The following is a 21,443-nucleotide window of genomic DNA, read 5'->3' on the forward strand; positions in this document are numbered from 1 at the left end:
CAGTTTTATCTGACAGTGAAGAGCAGATATATGGGGTCTCAGGGACATATTCTTCATTTTAAGCAAAATTCCTAAATTTAACCCCATTTTTTCTCAGGAGTTCTATCCCCCTGTAGCAGGCTTTGGTTGGGAGCCAAAGAAATAATAATGGGACTTGTTTTGTGTGCCTGTTCATCTAGAGACCAGTATCAGAGATCTATTGCAATAAAAGTTCAATACTATTCAAAGAAACGGTTTAATTCCACCTAGGACCAAGGGTAACATTAAAAATGGTCTCCATAGGGTGGCTGCTCTTGGTTGGGGGCCATCCCACACCTAAGGCAGGAAAATGGTGGCCACAAAAAAAGATGAAAAAGTCCCTGGAGTTCATCAACTGTAGGCTCCAACTTGTTATGAAAAGTGCAAAGTACGTGCTGGGGTACAAACAGGCTCTGGAAACGATCAGACGAGGCAAAGCAAAACTAGTCATCCTCGCCAGCAACTGCCCAGCCTTGAGGAGATCTGAAATAGAGTACTACGCCATGTTGGCCAAGATTGGTGTTCATTCACTACAGTGGTGATAATACTGAATTGGGCACAGAGTGTGGAAAATATGACAGAGCATGCACACTATCATTGATCCAGGTGATTCTGATAGCATTAGAAGCATGCCAGAACAGACTGGTGAAAAGTAAATCATGCAAATTTTTTCTTTAATAAAACTGGGCAGAACTTGTTTTAAAAACTGGGGGCGGAGGGCACGGGGGAGGTCTCCCTATAAACAGATACAAAATTTAAAAAAAAAAAAAAAAATCTCCAGAATCCAGGGGCTCCATCTCCAAAAGACTCTGAATAATAACTTTAAAAAACTTTCTGAATCTACGGCCTCATACTTAAAGATTGCCACAGCAATAGGCTCTTGGCTTGAAATATGGCTTGTTATTAAAATAAGGAGCCTAATTGTTCTTTAAGCTGTATAGTTATTTGGACACTACTGAGAGCCTATCCTTCTGGGAAGTGCTTACCCAGATGAAAAGAGATAAAATGTTAGTTCCAGAAGGGCTGGATCTTATCTATTGACCATAAAAAATTAACTCTCTCTCTGTCCTTGACAAGACATAGTACCTGCTGATTAGGGGTGACCAAGATGTCACAATTCTAAATATCTGGGCAGGTAACTAATACGTAATGCTTAGAATGCAGCAGCAAAAAAAAAAAAGTACACCTCTTTCCTCTTTATCAAAACATTCCACCTTCTCTGAGGCCTGTGACTTCTATGACTGCTTGCTAAGCAGAGTGGACTGCACCACAGATCAGTAGCTTCTGGCCCAGAGTTTGTCCACCTTGGCACCACTGACGTTTGGAGCCAGATCGTTCTTTGTTGTGACGTCTGTCCTGCATACTGTAGGATGTTTATTAGCAGCATCCCTGGTTTTACACGATAGGTTGCCAGTCACAACACCCCGCCCCTCTAGTTTTGACAACTAACTATGTCCAAACATTACCCGACGTCCCCTAGAGACAGGAGCACAACTGCCCCTAGTTTAGAATCACCATTCCCATCAAATCATACCACACAGTTTAGTGCAGAATCATGTTCCATTCAGTCGTGTCGCCTGTTTAATAACAGGCCTTGTTGCCTCTTGGGCTCACCAACTACTCTGTGAATTCCCCCAAAGCAGGATTGATGTCAATCTCTCAAGTGCACCTACCCTAGCAAAGGATCAGACGTGCAAAAAATCTTCAGAAAGTACTGGTCCTGGTGACTGACCATCAAATAATCCCAGAAACTAGTCTTGCCCCATGTTCCCTGTGCTTAAAAGCCTAAAAGCGTTAGGAAGAAACTGTAGCGATGTGATTTTGCATGACCACTGAGAGACCTACTTACGGCTCTCTGGTCATGACAGGTTTACAGTAAACCAGGACGATCCGAGCCTGGCCCGTAAATTTGGAACTACACCCAGAGACGGGGGAGTGATTGCACATTCTATTTTTGTTGGCAGCCTGCCCCAGGCTATCCCGGACCTCCCCACCACACTCTAGAGGAGTGGGAAGTCACAGGTATTCAACCCACTGCCTGGTGGGTAACCAGGGATTTCCAAACACTTGATGAATAACCACACGATAAGTTGGGCAGTATTTGAAACCAAGAATAAAATCATGTGTCACAGTTCAGTGGAAGCTCCTGAGAGGATGTGTTAAGCAAGAGAACCAAACAATAATAAATATTCTGGCCTCCTTAACACAGTGCCCAAGGGAACCAATGTCTTATGTGTGACGCAGTTGCAGCAAACCCTAAGCCACTTTCAGGAAGAGCAGTCACTGTCTCACACTCTAGCCATTCTCAAAGCCTGTCTCTCTCCTGAAATGCATACTGTTTTCCACCACTGTTTCGCCTCTGTTTCAGCTAAAAGAACAAGAGAGGTCAAGCAAATCACCTAAGACTGAACCATCATTTCTAGCAGCCAGCAACAGAGGGCTTTTGTGAGGTCCAGGGTTCACGACCAGTTGAGTCCTTCCCAGGAAAGTAATGGCTACAGACGGGCACAGAAATAGCTAAAGCAAGTCAACCTGCAGGGCTGTTTCAACTACAAATTAGCACAGAGTCAAGAAGAGTCAAGGAGTTAAGAAACTAGTATCTGGCTGGTAGGGAGTTAGGGCAAGAGAAGGAATTTTAAGCATTTTATTTTATTTTATTATTAGTTTCAAGTAAACAGCCCAGTTTTTTAAGTAACCCAACATTATTCTGTTTTTCTGAACCAAAATTTACCTCTTCAAGGAAAAGGGGTGGGAGGGGGTGGATCAAACTCATGGGATGTCACTGGAGGAAGTGAATGTTTTCTTTGGCTCCATCCTGGATAAAAGTTTCAAAATCAGCAGATAGAATCTTCTTTTCCACTAAATTACTGTGCAGTCTACTGGTTTCTCTTTGCTTTGATAACAGGAATGTGATGAAAAACAAGCCACATTCCTCTAAAAAAAAGCAGCTTCTTGCAACAGAGATGGTTGGCAGTTTAAAAATTCACCTGAAAGGGCTTAGATAACAACCACCCTTTCTCACCTTTAGGGGACAGTAGGGAAATGAGGTGTTTTATGGCGCTGTCGCAAGACTCTTACAAATCAGTTCCGATAAGCATTGTGGCTTCAATCTCAGGTAGTACAAACAGTGTCACCTTGGTGTGTGCTGCATTATACACAGCCAGTTTTCTTCCAAGAAAGGTCTTGCTTAATTTGTCCTGAACCTGGAGAGAGAGGCTAAACACACACAGGAGGGTAATTGTGACTGGAAGTCAACACCTGGTCCTCTGCAGGAGGTCTGGCAGCAGCCTCTGATGCAGGTACCATACCAGAGCGATACGCATGAGCAGGACAACACTGAGAAGACCTGGCCCCAGAGCCACCAGGGTCATACATTACCTGTGTGATTCTGAATAGACAACTCGTTGAGTTTCGGTTTCCTCACAGTATAAAGGAGATAAGACCTCCTACCTCATGGATGGCTGTCGTGATGAAATAATAAAAGTATCATGTAAATGTTGGCTAATATTCAGCAGTTCAGGGGTTCAATTAAAAGTTGGCAAATTCCCTCTTCCCTCTCCCTAGTCATGGCTCCCACCTTGCAGCTTCAGGCTGGCTATCACCATAGCATTTTCAGTGTTGTCCTTGTAAGACCCTAAGGTCTCTTACTATGCCCAGGGAGTAACTGAGGTTCAACACTCTGGTTGCCTGGACATCCAGCATCAGGCCTATCAAGGGCCTGTAGGTACCAGCTCCCCCTTTCAAGAATGCAAACAGCTCCTTGGGCCAGGAGCTAGTCCCTTATGTCCCTATCCATGACAAATTCTAATGTGGCAAGCGCAAAATGCCCAAGAGGGTCCCAGATCCACCCCAGTTTTGTTGGAGACTACTCATTTCCAGTATCAGGGATCATCTCACTTTATCGTGTAAGGACAACTTAAGGGACAAGTGGGCCCCTTCCACAGAGAAAGGCAACATTCCAAGGTGCGAGATATAAAATACTGTCTTGACAGATCTAGCCTGCATTTCATAGACGAGAAGTTATCATCAACTGGTCTTTCCACACACCCACAGTGCAACAACTGAGATTATCGGATTCTGGAAAGGGCCACCTGCAGAAAGCCATCTCTTCGCTCCTCTGAATTCCTGCAGCGCTCTGATTTCCTCTAACGTCACCCAGGACCACCTGCAAATGTTCCATTGCCTGTGTACTTGTTCTGTGTCCCCCACCTCACTGTAAACCCTTTGAGGGCAGAGGGAGGGTTTATACCTCTGTGTATCCACAACATGCCTTGAATAGGTGCACAAAACTTTTCAGATAATGTTGGTCATAAGAATCCTCTAGCATTACAAAAGCGATGGCTTCTGAATCAAACAGGAAATTGAATTCATTCAAATCAGCAGAAGAACATTCTATTGCCATCGTGTTCTCTGGAAATCAGTAATCCATCTGTTAGGTATACATGATGGATTCTCTCTTAACCAGGAAACTCATTTTCTGATCTTGCCAGATAATAAAGGAACAGCATGCTCAACTGTGTTTGACCTAAAATCTAGTACATGGTGCCATTCCCAAAAAGTTCAACAGTGGACTCTCTTCTGAACTTTAGTTCCTTTAAGTAAAAGACTATTCCTTAGTCAAGGCTGTAGTAGTTCTATAATGCAAAGGACAATTAAGACACTTCACTGGAAGCTACAGGTCTATCTGCCCTTTACAGACACTGAATTCATGCCAATTCATTAGACTGAAGGGCCCTAATGCATTCCTCCTTCTGTGTCATAAAGGACACCAATATTTGGTGAGCTAAGGTCCTTAACACCAACATTCACAGATGACAGTTTCCTTTCTCATTCACAGAAGAAAACAAAAACACTCCCAACCTGATCTGTCTAGAATGCTCTTCCCCCAGCTCATATGTCTGGTAATCTCCTACTCATCCTTTAAGATTCAGATCAGATAGCACCTTCTCATGAAAGCCTTCTATGTCACCTCCCCTCCCCCAACCTGATTTAGTTGTCTTCCTGCCCTCTGCAGTCCTAGTCCCTGGGGATTCCTCAGCTAGTCTCACCATTGTTAAGTAATTATTTCCTTGCTACAAAAGGGGGGGGGGGGGCAGGCGTGGCGCAGTGAGTCTCTCAAAGTGCAACCAGAAACTGAGTCTGAACCACCTGGGGAACTTCATAGAAATGGATATTCCTGGACCCCAGGCCCAAGATTTACTGAATTTACATTTTAATAAGCCTCACTCCCAGGTGATTTGTATGCATTTTGAGAACTCCATCATTAGAGTATGAGCTCCCAGGAAGTAAAGATTTATTTGTCTTTCCATCCTTTGTGCCAGGCTCACATTCATTAAGTATTCAAAATCTCCATACAGTGGCATTATTCAGTAGATGGTGTCTGCGTGACAGTCTTCACAGAGTAAAATGCAAATGTTCACAGACAAGTAATGTCTTATCTGGTCCCTGGGCCATTTAGGAACAACCTTCAGAAAAGACACCCCGACTGGAAAAACACATTAACCTATTCCACTCTCACAGACATTGGGCAAAGCAGTTTGGGTAGTGAGGGAATTTTCAGGCTTTTTAATCAAAAGACCAAGGTTAAAAAGAAACAAACCAAAAAAACACTTCAACTACCATTTCCCTAACTAGCTGAGCAACTTTGGGAAAGTGGCTTAACTTCTGTAATCCTCTGCATGCGCTTCTATAGAAACAGAATCCCACTACCATATAAAGCACAACTGTTAGTTATGTGAATTAAGAGGGAAAAAATATATAAAACACATATTATATATGATAAACACTAATAGCATATATTTTTGTGTCATTTTTTAAAAAACAATTATCATCAAGTAATCTTCAGAAGGCAGGTTTTGACATTGGTCCAATAAAGAACATAAGTTAGTTACACTGTAAGCCACAGAAATGCTAGAAATATACAAAATCATGTAACCAAAATACTCAAAGGTTTTTTTTTTTTAAATGCAAAGCTTGAATCACAGACGCTTAGGTCCTCTAGTTCAGCCTTCTACCAGGAAACTGATCAGAAAAATGAGCTCAAGGTTCACGTACTGCTGATCCTCTGAGATGCCCCCCATGACAACCAGCCCTCCTCTCACTTAACTGAGTGGAGGTTACTGGACCACAGGCCCTCCTCAATACATGAGATTAATAGTGTATTTGTACAGTAAGTGACAGCCTCCCAACTCGCAGTCAAGGCACAATGGGTAGTAACCAGATGACAGGTGCAGGAGCTCTTGCCCACGACACCCTCCAACTCTGAAAAGGAGGCTATCCCTCTAGCTTCCAGTTTCCTGTGCCCCTGCAGTCTTGCCCCCTTTAGGAATGTGGGCATAACAGCTATATTTTTACTACAGGCCTACTCTCAGCCAGCCAACGTGCTATTTTAAATACATTCTTTTGTGAAATCGTCCCGATAACTGAGTAGGTCTTATTATTTCCATTTCAAAGATGAGGTTCGGAGCAGTTAGGTGGCCTGCTCAAGACCCTGGGGGAGCCAGGATATGGGTGCAGGTATTTCCGGCTCCTCAAGCTCTGCTCTTTCCACTGTATCAGGCACTCTCCTCTGCCATCTGACAAAGCATGGGTTGCTTCAACCATACTATTTCCAACGCTGCTCAAAATCCTTTCCAGGGCTCATCTGCCCACAGGTTAAAAGGACAGCCTTTCTTGGGCGACAGAGGAAATGCTCAAATGGAGCCCCCACTCTGCATCAAAGGAACAATGAAGATTAACCAGAGCAGTAAAGCAACGCGTGGAGCTTCCCAGAGAAGCTTACTTTTAAGGAATTTCAGGCAACCCAAGAAAGACTTGCTCACCTAGCACTCTTCTGAGAAATCAAACCAGCAGTCCCTAGCAGCAACTCTCTAACGTTTGATCTCATCTGTGGCTTTTCCTCACCCAGGAACAGGCAGCAGAGGGTGTGTGTCCCTCCCCACCCCCTCGCACAGCCGCTGCTGGTTACAGTTACGCATTCCGATACAGACAAGCCTTTCAGACCAAAGAGGGGGGTGGGGATGGCCAACTCTCAGAAGCCCTGGAACAAATAGTTGGCAACAGCTGTGTTCGTAGCAGACAGCAGTTGGTCACTCGCTACTGTTTTCTCGTCCCACACTAGTGTCCCTACTTCAAACGGTGGCTCGAAAAGCAATCAAGTCTCAGCCACAGGGGTCTATTGGCTTTGCAAGATCGGTCAGCAGGGCCAAAATGTGGCCAATCCCACCCCTATCCCTCTGAGGTGTCCAGGACGTCCATCAGCCATATAACCCTGACCACATGCTTAAAAAGAAAAAGACTTTGGGAGCCTTTCCCTTTAAAAGAAGCTCCCCTCTCCCCACTTAGAATCTCTTTAGAACCAGAGGACTGTGAAAAAAATCTCTACTAACTAGCTAAATCAAAATGGAGAAGAAAAAGGGTTTTGATCAAGAATCCCACTCTGCCTCTCACCCTCCCCCGCCTCCCACCTCAACTGTCTCCTCCATAAAGCTCTGGAAATAGCTTTATGGTGTTTAATGGAAAATCAGAAAGGACGGTCCCATAGAGACCTCAGGGATGTAGGGGGTTAAGAATATGGTGGCTCTGGAAGTAAGGAGCAACTAGCAAACAAGAGGAGACTGGAAATTTCTGTATGGGAGCTGGCCTGTTATAACTGCGAGACATTTTCTAAAAGGTTCCCTCCACCCGAAGCAGTAGTACCATAAACAAGCTCCCACCCTTCTTCCCTTCCCGACCCGATCCACATACAACCAGTTCAATTACCTGTCTAAGACCCAAAAGGAAAGGCATCCTGCAAGAGCATCGTCCACACTAACGTTTGCAACAAAAGGCTTGGAAAAGTTAAAGTCTTAGAATGAGCATTTCCCCTGGAGGTCCCAGTTAAGCGGCCTTCCTTAGCAAAGCAGACACAGTAAACAGAGTCTTGGGACCAAGCAGGCACTCTCCCTCCTGCTCTCCTCACTACTCCCCCCGCCTGGCTCCGACCCACCCCCACCTTCTCGTGACATATCTCAGACGCAGCAAAGCCGAAGCTGTCTGCCAAGGGGGAAGTGACATCAGTTCAGGCACAGCAGAAAAAACTCCAGACAGCTGCTGTGGAATATTGAGAAGGATGTGCTGCAAACCCACGATGGCCAGCCCTGGACTCACCTAAAGCTGGAGCCTGCAATGGAGGACAGAGGCGGCCCCCGCTCCCATCAGCTCCACTCAGCTCTGAGCAGGCTCGGGTGTACATCCACCAAGGCTCTAAAGCAGAAAAGAGCTACATTTCTCTGAATAAGGACTGGACACTATAGCCCCCAAGGTGTTGTTTCTCCCTCTTTCGAAAGAAAATCAAGCCCACAGAGACTGTCAGTTTCACAGAACTTTTCTACCCCGACCCCTGCCAGTCAGTGCTCAATAAACAACAGTGCTTTAAGCCAGGCTGTCTCAACTTTCTCTAGAGATTGAGGCAATTTGCAGACAGGTGGAGAGTCACCTCTTCCCCAGCTAAGGTAGGACACACTACCTTCGACGCTGACCTCTCAAGCCCTCGCTTCTACAGGAGAGTTTATGTTTCATAAACAAATTGCTCACATACAGGTGCCAACATCTTTCCTCACTTGTCTTACAAAAGGTACAAAAAGTCCCACCGCAGCCTCCAAAGTTGCCAGTAAAGCACAGCATCTATATTTAAACCCAGCCTTGCTTCTGAAAAGTTCACCACCTTAGGTTTGTCATGCTTTCTTCCCTAAGCTCAGCTTATGGAGAAAATGGCACTCTAACCGCAAGCTGTGCCCAAGTAGCAAAGGCCCTGGGGTTGGTGTCCTGATCTGACTTTTCCTAGTCAGCGGTGTAAGCCAGCTCTCATCTGGCCACTGTTCCCGAAACAGCAGGTCACAGCGAATCCACAATCCTCTAACAAAGACAACACTAGCAAAGGACAAAAAGCCTGTGTTTGGATTTGGACTCGCAAAAATGACTTTCCTCAAGGAGAACAATCTTCAGAGGACTTTATAAATCCCAAGTTACCTTCTACTAACTTCTTAAGCTGCAAATTAAGTATATTTTCCATAACTCAAAGCAAGTATATCTCATCTTTCTTTCTATTTTCTGCAACAATTGTCTTTCAGTGATTTTTAGCAAGGGCCTCCATGGGAGCAGCACTGTGCTTGGGCATGACCCAGGTAAATCAGAAATGATTCTTGCAAATTAGTATCTATCACCCCCCCACCACCACCACCACCACCTAGGACAATAAATTAACAGTACCCAACATTTACAGCATGGCCAGTTGCCAGAAGTACTTCTCAATCATTAGCGAATCCAGCCAGATACACAATGTGCTTGCTGCAGGTCTCCCACTGACGGTCAAGGTCACATCGACTTTCCCAAAAGGAAATGAATGAGCCAAGCCAGCTGAGCCATTTCCTTGAGGCTCACAAAAAGAATGAACCTCAGCCCCATTGCTATGGAGAAGAGAAGAGAGGAGTACGTAGAGAGAAGTGCTTCTGCTGCTGCAGGTGTCTGGGGGGCAGGGAGCCATTCTTCGGCAAATACGTATTCTCAAGAGACGGTTAAGCAGTCTATCCCGTGCCTTGCTACCACTGTCACCTACAGGCCAAACTGCCAGATAGACCAGCCTGGACATCGAGACACTGCCACCAGAAGAAGCTGTTTTCAGCACTCTCCCCTTTTATTTCGTCAGTTCTCTAGCAACCTCCGATCAACACAAAACACGTGTACCATTATTACCTTTGACAGCCAAACTGGAGGAAAAGGCACCCTCGGCCCTTCATGGTCAACTCTGATCCAAAATTACCTGCTCACAAGGAGGAGTGGCACCTGAAGTTCTCCAGAGAGTACCATGGCGTGAGAGTACCTATTCGTGTGTTCCACACCTACTGAACACCCACAGTGTGCAGGCACTCATTGTTCTAGGCACTGGGGATACTGCCATGAGCAAAATACTCAAGAACCCTTGCTATGATGGGCTATGGAAAAATTCCTCATTTCTAAACAATATTCATCAGCAGTGATCTCTGAATAAGTAGACTTGACAAAATTACTAGAAATCCAAAAATAATTTCATAAAAATTCAACCTAAATCATCAAAATTACATCACAGGCTTCCTGACTTCCCCCTAATGAATCATTCTTTTATGGATGCTACTAAGACAATGTTTCTAATTAGCATTTTTATACTTTTTCTTCTTATAAGATTATAAATTCCTGTGTGCACAGAAGCACTAAACCCAAAGCATTACGGCTAGCACAATATCATACACTCTAACAAAGCGATTGCTGATAATGGCTTCTTTACACTAATCTACTTCTCCTTGGCCCAGCCCCTTGCTGACCAACCCACAGTAAGCGCTGAGATGTGGCGGGTAACGAGAAAAAGAAGCTGAATTGGCAAATGAAGGCATTACCAGGAAAGCAACTTCACTTTTTGCCATGCCCTCCCTGCAGATGTTACCACAACCCAGTGACAAAGTAGTCAGCTTTGGGATTTTAAGAGGCAAGATGATCATTAGCAATTTCTGCCAGTCTGGAAAAAAAGGGTTCTTTTATGTAAGTGATCCGGGCTCGAAGGTAAGTCAAATCCTTCTTCACATAATTGTAGTCATCTGCCTGCTGATGCAGAATTAAATTCAACGATGAATGCACCAATTAAAAAAAAAAAAAGGAAGTGTCACACCAAACCAGAATTAGGCGAGATTATGTTATCAAAATGCTGTAGTTTAACAACTGTTTGTGGCCTCAAGCAGTGTCTGAGACATCATTCCACTGACCCAGTCCCCTCCCCAGTTCATCGTCTCCCCAAACACAGCAATGCTGAAACCTTTGGATTTGGACTAACTTATTATTTAAGAAGACATACTGCAACAACATATACTTTCGTGGCTAGCAGTATTCATTCTCTCACTATAGCTAATTTAAGAAACTTTTGGCAACATTTTTCTAGGCAGCCTATGCATTTATAATTTTTAAATTATGGGACAGAGGTGGAGAGAGATTGTTATTTGTTCAGCACTGACTCTGTGCTAGGAACTCCATTTAACCAACATCTGAACTCCAGTTAACCCCCACGACATAGGTACTATTATTCCTATTGTTCGGCTGCAGAAACTGAGGCATGTGGAGACCTTGCCCAAGGTAACAGAGCCAGCAGTGGGAGAACAAGGATTTGAATGAAGCCTCTTGCTCCAAAGACCTTTTCCTTTACAATAATACAGGAGTCATGATAGTAGGTCAGAAGTTACTAATAAGACAAAAACCAGAAGAGAGGGTCAGCTGAACATTGAGCAGACATGCATGCACCTGGTCAGTGCCCCAGCATCCTGCTTATGAGACTGCATTTATACTGGATCTGACAGTGGTGGTCGGAGTGTAGACTCAGGGCCCTTGGCCCCCAGAACTCCCATTCTGAACTACTTTGCAGCCTGAGTTCTGTGAGGGAAATGACTGGGAAAGCCCTGAAGATCTCATCTGTTCCCAGTACACAGCTGGTCCCCGAACCAGGAGCAAGCTGGAGCAGATCTTCCCATGCTCTGGATCTCAGGCCGGCTGAGGCTGAAGGAGGATAGGGGCAGGGGGCTGAGGATTCTAATTTCAAAATCAAGGAATCAGAAAAAAGAGAGTTTTATCATAACAGGACAGCAACTTCCAGGCTTATAGGGTAGGAGACAATTTCCATACCTAAGGCCATTTTATTTCTAGGTGCTTTGAGTAGAGACTGCTGGGCAGATATAGAACATCTAAGGTAAGAGAACTTATTTTTCTCAGGTTGGGCACAGGCACATTTAAAAGTCCTAGAGTTCTGATTAAAAAAAAATAAAAAAGATGTAAATACCAACTCAAATCCCAAAGCAACATGAATGCCACAATAAAAGTCAAACCAAATATCTTCACATCATGAATGTGAGGCTGAGCATTGATAAAAAGATTCTGGAGTAATTATTTTGGGGAATGCCATGGGAAACATTCCAAACCCAGAACAAAGATCTGCAAAACTCTACCAAATAAAAATGCTAAGGATTGCTTAGCTGCCAGGAGCCAACAATACTAGCTTATCTGTGTCCTGGGGCTAGACAAAAGCAGACCTGTAGCAGGCCTGCTGAGGCAAGAAAACCCAGGGCTCCTGGTTTCTGAGCAGGACAAGGAGCTCTACAACTCATAGGACTTATTTCTTCTACACGTTATCCACTAAAACAAACAAACAAACAAAAACCCATGGAGGCTTTCCTACTACTCTACTACTGCATCTTCCACACAGCTCTGAAACGCGGTATGCAATAACTTGCTAAACATCACAGGATACATTTTAGAGACATAAGACCCTAACATATGTTGATATATAACATTCGACAGATAAAAAACGTGAACGTGAGCCTCGGTGAAGCTAGTAACTCATTCAAGGACACACACCTAGTAGGCAGTGCAGCAAGCATTTCAACCAGGCCTGTGTGGCTCCAAAATGGCTTGAACACACAATGGAGACAGTATTCTAATATTGTAATAGTCATTTCTCCCTCTTTTGTGACTTGTTAGTCACATCCAGCCAACCAGGATACACCATGAGGATGAGAAGGGTGGACTATTGGACAAATCCGTCTTGCCCTGGAGGATTCCTTTATTTAATTACCCAGCTAGGGAGAAAACACAGCGGACTCAGAAACAAACACAAGCATTCCATAATAAATGCTGGGGAGGAGTAGAGACACAAGCGCAAGACGAGGTCAAAAGAGGGAGCCGCTGAGAGAGAATGGCCAAAAAAAATTTTATTAAGGGATAAGTGCCAAAATAACACGTGGGGTTTGGGTGGGAAGACGAGTACACTAGGCAAGGCCAAATCACGAAAACAAGGGCACATGGAGCATCCGAGAAAGGCAGAAGATGGAAGCGAAGATCAGCTGGAGGGAGAATGTAGTGGGGCCCTACACGTTTGTTTTTACCAAATACCTCTGACCAGCATATTTTTTTCTTTCTAATGACAAAGGCAGTGCCACAACTATTGAGGAAAGAAATTTCTACTTCACTAAGTGTCTTAGGCTCTCTTTTTGCTTGTTTCATTATATTTACTACTAAAATAGGATAAATCTCGGAGTCGATTTTGTTCCACGCTAGCGGGTAGGAGAGGGGGAAGGAAGATACCAGGTCAATGGTGTAGCCTCAGTCTTTTAAAGAAATAAAGTAGCTGAAACCGGTTGACAACAGCTTCCTAAGGTTTCTGCCTCTATTTCCTCTGCCCCTGACAGGAAAACCCTTTTGTGATGATAATCAGCGACTCCACAATATTTATTACCTTCACGGACTGACAATTGCTGCCCTCTCCAGAGAATCCAGGGGTCTCTGAAACTCACCACTGACAGGAGGCTGTCACTGATGGTTAATGGGCTGTCGCTGGATCTGCAGCTTTGGCTTTATCAAGTACTACAGCAGCTGTGTTTGTTTTTGTACCAAAATGCAAGGTTCATTTTTCCTGCCCTACAAACAGTTCGACCTCAACCAAACTGGCAAACAGCCAAGAATTACACGAAAATCAGCGAGCCACAGCTCAGAGCTGTCCCCAGACACATTTCATGTCTCCTGCTGAACTTCTCTCTAAACCAAAGATGGAAATAAGAACAAAAGGAGGGACATATGTCATGCTAACTACATGATATACACTCAGATGTGACTTGGAAAGATAAGTCCATTTGGAAAATCAGTCCCCAAGGTCTCCACTAAATCTGATTTCATCTTTTACTTTTATTTAAACTTTGGGCAAAAATAAGAGACATGGTCCACTTTAGGTGGGAATGTGGGTACAGTAGTGGCAGAAAGGGCTAATATCAAAGTCATTTTATTAAAGGCATCTCAACTCTGAGTCCCTGGAAGCAGCTCTAGGCCCTCTGGGTGTAAGATCATAAGAACAATCATTCACCTTGTCCAGAGAGAGACCACCTTGGTTGTGCTTTTATAGGACAATCCACTCACTCTTTTCTGTGCTCATAAACTCGGCAAAGTTACTTATTCTCAGGCCTCTCTCCTAAAGTTCAAGCAACTTAAGGGCAAGATGCATAACTTTTGCTTCTGTGTCCCTCACAATACCAAGCAATGCCTTGCACAAGTAGGCCCTCAAGAAAATAGTGTTACATGACTAAAGAGATTGTAAAAATGAAGGTAATATAGCTGAATCCCCAAACACTAGTGTGGGTGACATTTTCCTGGCCACAGAAACCTGGTAAACAGCTGAGATCGGAAGAGCATCTGGAGATTGTGCAGAGCTCATGAGGTTTGATGCAGGAACTGGAAAACCCTCTGTGGGTCTCTTTATCTGTGTGTCTCTAATTTCTCAGCTAAGGAATTTAAGATACTTAACGCCACCTCAAAAGCAAAAGTCCCTTCCTCAAGGTAGAGCTGGGACATGGTCTAATTCCCCAACATTTGTTTTTCGATTATGGGGAATGGGATGAAGCTGGGCCTGGTTTTGTCTCCCACTCACCAGATAACTCCATTAGCAACACTTGGAAGTTGCCTTTTTTGCATGAAAGACTGAAATTTAGTAAGGTCTAGTTGGAAACACAGCTCCTAGCACCATACCTTCTCTCATTTCCTGGATCTTATATAAATCAAACATTACTTCCTCCCTCCTTAGGCTATGCGGTAACCAAATGTACTTCGGGTCTAAGATTTCATGGTCCAAAACACCAGAAAACATTCCATTTATCCCTCCCATAAATTGTAGAGAGTGTGAAAACTTCTGGAACAGCACAGGTCCGCACCCCAAGTAAAATGATGACTAAACGTGGTGAAACTAGAGAGGGTATCATTCCAGATGCAGGGGATTCTGGTCCTTTCATATAATACTCAGCCACAGACCACACCTGAATTCTGTGCTCACCCCTCCCGGGGCACAGAGTATGAGGCAACACAGGATGACAGCAGCAAGTAAACCCACCTCAAAAAACACCTGGACCCGGGGTCCAAATCATGAAGAAATCACTAGAGAGCAAAGCAGAAGTGGGCATTTAGGCCCAAGGCTTAGGAGGAAAAAAACTAGAAGTGACTTTGAGAAAACATACCCCTCACAGCAAGAAGGAAAGTCAGCGCAACCCACTGTCCCTCCTTGAAAAAAATTAGCAGGTGCTAATATCTTTGTACTTATACCTATTGTTCTGGTCTTTCGCTTCGTTCTAGATGCACATTCTGGGCAAGGTGTGCTCAATATTGCAGAAAAGGTGGTGCTAACCAGTGATACAATAAATCATCAATCTTTGCAGAGAACTCAAGGTTTACAAACTACTTTCATAGACATTTCAGTTGTTCCTTACATCAGTGGGAGACAGGGCTAGGCAGTTATTACTATCCCCACTCGTCAGACAAGTCTACTGTAGCTCTGAAAATATGACCTAGGACTAAGATTTAGGGTTTCTGACTGAAGGGACAGAAGTCTTCCCACGGAACCCCAGTGAGTGACTGCCCAGAGGGAGATTTTCCTTTCAACCAGATCCTGTCAGGACTCTGGCACTCTAGACCTGGCCATGCTGAAACAGCAAAGAGGCATGATAATAAAATATTAAATCAAGTTCTTTCCAGAACCTGCTACATGTTGCCTGACACGGGAACCTGGCTGATTAGCACACAGCTAGACAACAGCCAGACAACTGCCAGACAACGGGAACCTACAGGAAGGTTATTGCTGAGATTGCCAACAACTTCCCCATGCCTTAAAGCTACAAATCCTCCCCCAGAAAGGAAAATAGATTTAAACTGAATTCCTTGAATACCTGGGGTCTCTCTCAGGCCCTCTCATTCTCTACCTCTGAGAGGATGACCATGCTCTGTCTATGGAGCATTTCTCCTTCTCTAATAAACCTTCCTTTTGACTCTAACTCTGGTGGGCGCTTGAATTCTTTCCTGCACACAGCCAGGACCACCCTCACCGACCCTCTCTCAGTACAGGACTTGAATCTCCACTCGAGGGAATTTACCCACCCTGCATCAATGCTACCACCTACTCTTGTGACCCTGGGCTGGTTACTTTGCCTTTCTGATCCTTCAATTGTTACTTCTGTCAGCATTGCCCGGAGACCACCGGAGCCAGCCAGTTCTGCTGTATACATGGTCAAAGGAGTCTGCCATCTCTTTTAGAGATTCACGATGCAAAGGCTCTACAGTTAAGCCCCTGAAAGAGTCCCACGGTTAAGAAGCCTGTTCCACCTTAAATCTCCTACCTTTTGAATAGCACAGACTCTTTCTTACTGAGCTTTCTTTCATAGCATCGTTATCTCTACAGTGTCTTTCAGCCTCCACATTCTATGTTCCATTCCTCCCTCAGGAGCGTAGCCCCCAATGCTCTATCCTGAGTGATACAGTTAGCCAGGGTATAGTTAGCCAGGAATAGGATGGAGACACACAGCTCCAGCCCCTGCAAAGCCAAAAGAGGAGAAAATATGCTCACGGGGTCTCCTCATTTTCCCAGGTTTCTCTGAACATTTGTGCAATCTCAGATAAGGAGAGGATTTTTCCAAATATTCTCTCTACACTAGAAATTGAGGGCAAAAGTCATAAGTTAATCTTTCACTTTACATACTAGGCAGAGGTTGAAAATGGATGTGTGTCAAATAAAATGACAAAGAAAGTTTTGAGGGGGATAAAAAAAGGGTTTGCCATAATTAAAACTCCACCACTCAACATGAAAAACAGAAAGCTGCGGTTGGAAGAGCACTGTTGATACAAGACTGAAAGGTGTCGCTGCGGAGTAATGTTTTTTAAAGTCGTGGAACACTTAGCAAGGATTAATTACTTATGAAAACTGAAGAACTGTCATCATTAGCTGAATTTTCAAATTTTTACCCCTGGATCTAATTTAAATTCTCACATGCAAGATCCTATCCTACAACATTAAAAAATTATTGTCGGGTTTTTAGAGTGTGATATGGTAGGGTGGTTATCTCGAGGAATAGAATCCTTTTATTTCTTAGAGATTCAAACGGAACGATTTATGCTTGAAATGATATGAAGTCTGCGATTTATGTCAAAATAATTTCACTGGAGATGAATGGAAGTTAAAGTGGATATAGATAAAACAAGACTGGCCATGACAATAAACTACTGAAGGTGGTGGCGGGTACATAAGGGTAATTCTCTTTATCTTTATTTGTGTATATGTTTAAAACTTTCTATGATAAAAATTTAAAGGATTCTATTCTAAATCATGTCCATTCTTGACCCAAAATGATATTAAGCTTTACAGAGCCCTTAAAAGATACAAGGAACACCAAAAGCTAAGTGGCAAAAGAAAAAAAAAAGATAAACTGGACTTCGTCTAAACTAAAAACAGTTGTACTTCAAAAGATACCATCAAAAAAGTGGGGAAAAAAACAGAATGGGAGAGAATATTTGCAAATTATTTATCTGACAAGAGACTCAAAGGCTTCACTGTGGGAGTTTTCAGAGGCTTAACTGTAGCTGAATCTCTAAGACACAGACTTCTCTGACCACAAGGGCCTCCTGTCACAGAAACGGCTGCCTTGGGCGGTCTCTGGACAATGCTGACACAGGTAGTGAAGGCTCAGAGAAGTGAAGTAACTGGCCCGGGGGTCACGAGAATAGATGGTAGCAAGTCTACAGTACCAGGGCCCCGGCAGGGTCTAGTTGAAAGGAAAATCTCTCCCCCGACACCTGGGCAGTCACACACTAGGGTTCCCTGGGAAGATCCTTCAGTCAGATAAGGGACTTTAAAACAGGCAAAAATTGAATGGACATTTCTCCAGAGAAGATGTACAAATGGCCAATAATGACATGAAAAGATGTTTAACATCACAAGTTATTAGGGAAATGCAAATCAAAACCACAGTGAGACACTACTCCACACCTACAAGGTTGGTTATGAGGAAAAAGACGAGTGTTGGAGAGGATGTGAAGAAACTGAAGCCCTCGTACATTTTTAGTGGGGATGTAAAATGATACAGATCCTATGGAAAACAGGCTGGCAGTTCCTCAAAAGTTAAACACAGAGTGACCATATGGCCTAGCAATCTCACTTCTAGGTATATACCCAAGAGAATAAAAACATATGGTCCACACAAAAACTTGTATACCAATGTTCGCAGAAGCATAATTCATTATAGCCCAAAAGTGGTAAGAGCCCAAATGTCCATCAATTGATGAATAGATAAATGTGTTACACCCATACAATGGAATATTAATCGGCCATAAAAAGAAATGAAGTACCGACACATGCTACAGCATGGATGAACCTTGAAAACATTATGCTAAGTGAAATAAGCCAGTCATAAAATACCGTTTACGTGAAATGTCCAGAAGGGGAAAAGACATGGAGACAGAAAGTAGATCAGCGGTTGCCAAGGACCGGGAAGGGGAGGTTGGGTGGTGGGTGGGAGAATGACAGTATTTCTTTTTGGAGTGATGAAAATGTTCTGAAACCAGATAGCAGTTGACAGTGGAAAACCCTCTCAATATACTAAAAACCACTGAATTGTAGACTCTAAAAGGATGATTTTTATGGTATGTGAATTTATATCTCAATAAAGCTGTTATTACAAAAGAAAAAAAGAAAAAAGAAAAGCCTCAGAAACCATTCTCACCTCAGAACAGGAAGTACCAAATGCAGGCTGGGGTCAGGCGTCAAGAAGCCCCAGGGAGAGCCTCACCTCAGTACAGGACACAGTGTTCAAGAGCAGACAGATCTGCATATGGTCTAGCACTGTGGTCAGAATGGACGCTGAACCACAGCTCCCACGCTTCCTCCCTGGTGATAACGCCCCACTCTTCACTCAAGAGGCCACGATGATATGTAAATCAGAATAATAATCTATATCCTAATTTACCGGCTCTAAGAATAAGTAATTTCGTACTTTACTATTTGAAAACAACTGCTGGGAAAACACCACTCATCTGATTGCCAAAGCTGACGATATGAAAAGTAATTCACATGCCTTTTGGACTAGGAGTTAACCAAAATATATTCTTAAATTCCTCCAGTGAAAACATATTGTGGGTCAGTCAGGGAATTGGGAAGCCTTAAAGATTTCCCAAAGCTAAAATAAAAATTTAAATTTAAATTTAAAAATTTACCAAGTAATTACAATACAGCAAGCACTCAACCCTCACAATAAGCCTATAAACTAGGCACTGTTGTCCCATTTTATGGATGAGGAAACTGAGTTAACTAACTAGCTCAAGGTTATATGGAGGCAGTCTGGCTCCAGAGTCTATATTCTCAACAATGCTACCTCCAAGTGTCCCTTCTTCTGAAGTGACCACCACGGAAGGGTAGATAGTTGGGTATGCAATTACACTTGTGTGCCACATGGCGTTGGCCAACAGCTCCAGGCCACCTGCCTGACATCATCTATGGGACCACAATCCACTTCCTCAGCACCTGGGCAGGCATTTCCACCCTTCTCCAGCGACCACTTTACTGTCCTTGGGTGAATCTTCCTCCACAGCAAAAGGAGCAACGGGTTTACATACAAGGAGAAGAATGGAAGTTAAGCAAATTAGAGACCTATAGGCTTCTGAGGAAATAAATTAAAATATTCCCCAGGAAGGCACATCTTCAAGGATAAGGATGGGATGCAGGCCAAGAAATGCTGCTTACATGTGTGTGGAAGTGAGCCCTTGCATACCTTGCTGATGGGACTGTAAGCTAATACAACCACTGTTGTATTAGCGGCTTGGCACTATCAACCCCAAATTTCAAATGTACATACCCTATAACCCCACAACCCCCAAGGGCACTTCTAGGAATCTAGCACAACTGCACGAAGAAATAGCTACAACAATGTTTACTCTGCAAGATCTAAAGCAATAACATACAGGCATTTAAAAAACATCAAAGATACAATGCTATATGGAAAGAAGTCTACAATATATTAAGATTTTTTAAAGTGCATGTTGTAAAATGCTACATATAAATTACCATGTTTTTATTTTAAAAACAGATGAAAGTAAGAAACCCTACACCCAGCACCAATTTTACATTTATATATAGGAGTTATTTATTTATATATATGTATGAATTGTTTTACTACATCTACAAATAAGCAGCATAAGCAGAAAAACCACCAAAAATATACACAAACCACAAACTTTCACTTTCTACTCTTCAGCATTTTTGTATTCTTTTTATTTCTCATTGTTGGGAGCATGTGTTATTTTTTGTGTGATTAAAAACTGACATAAAAAATATGAGCAACTAATTGTCTATTATAGTTCGATAAAGCTGGGGGGAAAAACTGATATGAAAAAGGTAAAAGGTACCTTAAAGCTCAAAGAAAAGCATCCATCAGGTCTAAGGAAGGAAAATGAAAAGAGCCAGAGTGGACCTTGTATCAAATCAGACTGGTGCAGGTTTTCTGCCTTCCCTACCTCCTGAAAATGTAGCAAAAGGATCTGCATATGTTAAGATGAAGGACTCAAGAAAAAAAAAGTATACAGGATGAAGTCACACTACACGCTATTCAACTCTACATTCAAGTCTCAAAGAGCTACGAAGCTCTAACATCTCAGTGTAGAAAGCCGAATGTTAACTTTCTCTCCCAAATAAACCACTAAGAGGGAAAAATAATTAGATCTGATCAATAAATGAAGCTGTGGTTTTTTTTGTTGTTTCTGCATTTGGCTAGTTTTTAATACAACTGGAGTGAAACTGTCAGGTGGAATTTTAGATGAGGAAGGAAATTTAGGAAGTAGCAATTAGGAAAAAGCAAGTAGAATTTTGAAAAACATGAATATCTTCTTCATGAACACGGGCCTCTGATCTGCGAAAATGTGTAATAAAATAGTGTTGTAACAAAAGATCTATCTTGCTTGCTATTTAAAAATCAAAACAGACATGTTTTTATAATTTCACTCCAGGTCCCACCCTTCCCAGCCACAAATATTCTTTCAACGTCTTACATTCACTTTTAGCTCTTCCAAAACAAGTTTAAATTCTTTAAAACACCTAAGTTCGTGAATCAAAACTTAGCTGTGATCCTCTGAGGGTGATGATGGCACAAGAACAGAAGATACATGCGCAGCTATCTGCTTTCCCACAGGAGAAAGTATGGAAAGAAGAAAACCAAAAGTAAATAAATCAAAGCTATGGGAATGTAGCTTCCTAAGTGAGAGCATCCCAGAAACCCAGGCCATTAAAAGACTGGCTATCCACAAGTCTGGGAGGATGACCTACTTTAACTCCCACACTGGGAAAGCCAAAATTATATCAAGCAGCAGAATTCAATAGGATGAGATCTGTTTTCCCTTTCCTTACCTCCCATACTGCAGTGTTCTGGATTTGTTTGTATTTCTTTGTTTGTGGTTTCCACATTGCAGGCAGTCCTTTGGCCAGACTTTGCTCCATCTAGTGGAAATACAAAGGACGGTCCAAAAGGGAGATGCCCACAGCCGGACCTCAGTCTGTCTGTTGTATGCCACTGAGTATAAAAGTC

At 43.1% G+C, this 21,443-nt stretch overlaps 1 protein-coding gene and 1 pseudogene across 3 annotated transcripts in view; one reads left to right on the plus strand and one right to left on the minus strand.

The window, feature by feature from the left end:
• The window catches only part of WBP1L (WW domain binding protein 1 like), a 59,822-nt gene that overhangs the window by 31,887 nt on the left and 6,492 nt on the right, over positions 1 to 21,443 (minus strand). The window contains exons 2-4 of one of the 3 annotated variants that reach the window (XM_023526297.1): positions 3,397 to 3,479; positions 3,041 to 3,234; positions 2,750 to 2,833 (exon numbers count right to left, since the gene is read on the minus strand). The exons of 1 other annotated variant lie outside the window; for it this stretch is intronic. In XM_023526297.1, the coding sequence (XP_023382065.1) occupies positions 2,750 to 2,791 (42 nt within the window). In that variant the 5' untranslated portion in view covers positions 2,792 to 2,833; positions 3,041 to 3,234; positions 3,397 to 3,479. The remainder of the gene's footprint in view (positions 1 to 2,749; positions 2,834 to 3,040; positions 3,235 to 3,396; positions 3,480 to 21,443) is intronic. One more of the 3 variants, XM_023526298.1, reaches the window with a different exon arrangement.
• LOC105309666 lies at positions 135 to 724 on the plus strand (annotated as a pseudogene).

The sequence above is a fragment of the Pteropus vampyrus genome, unplaced genomic scaffold (assembly GCF_000151845.1).
Source record: "Pteropus vampyrus isolate Shadow unplaced genomic scaffold, Pvam_2.0 Scaffold816, whole genome shotgun sequence".
NCBI lineage: Eukaryota > Metazoa > Chordata > Mammalia > Chiroptera > Pteropodidae > Pteropus > Pteropus vampyrus.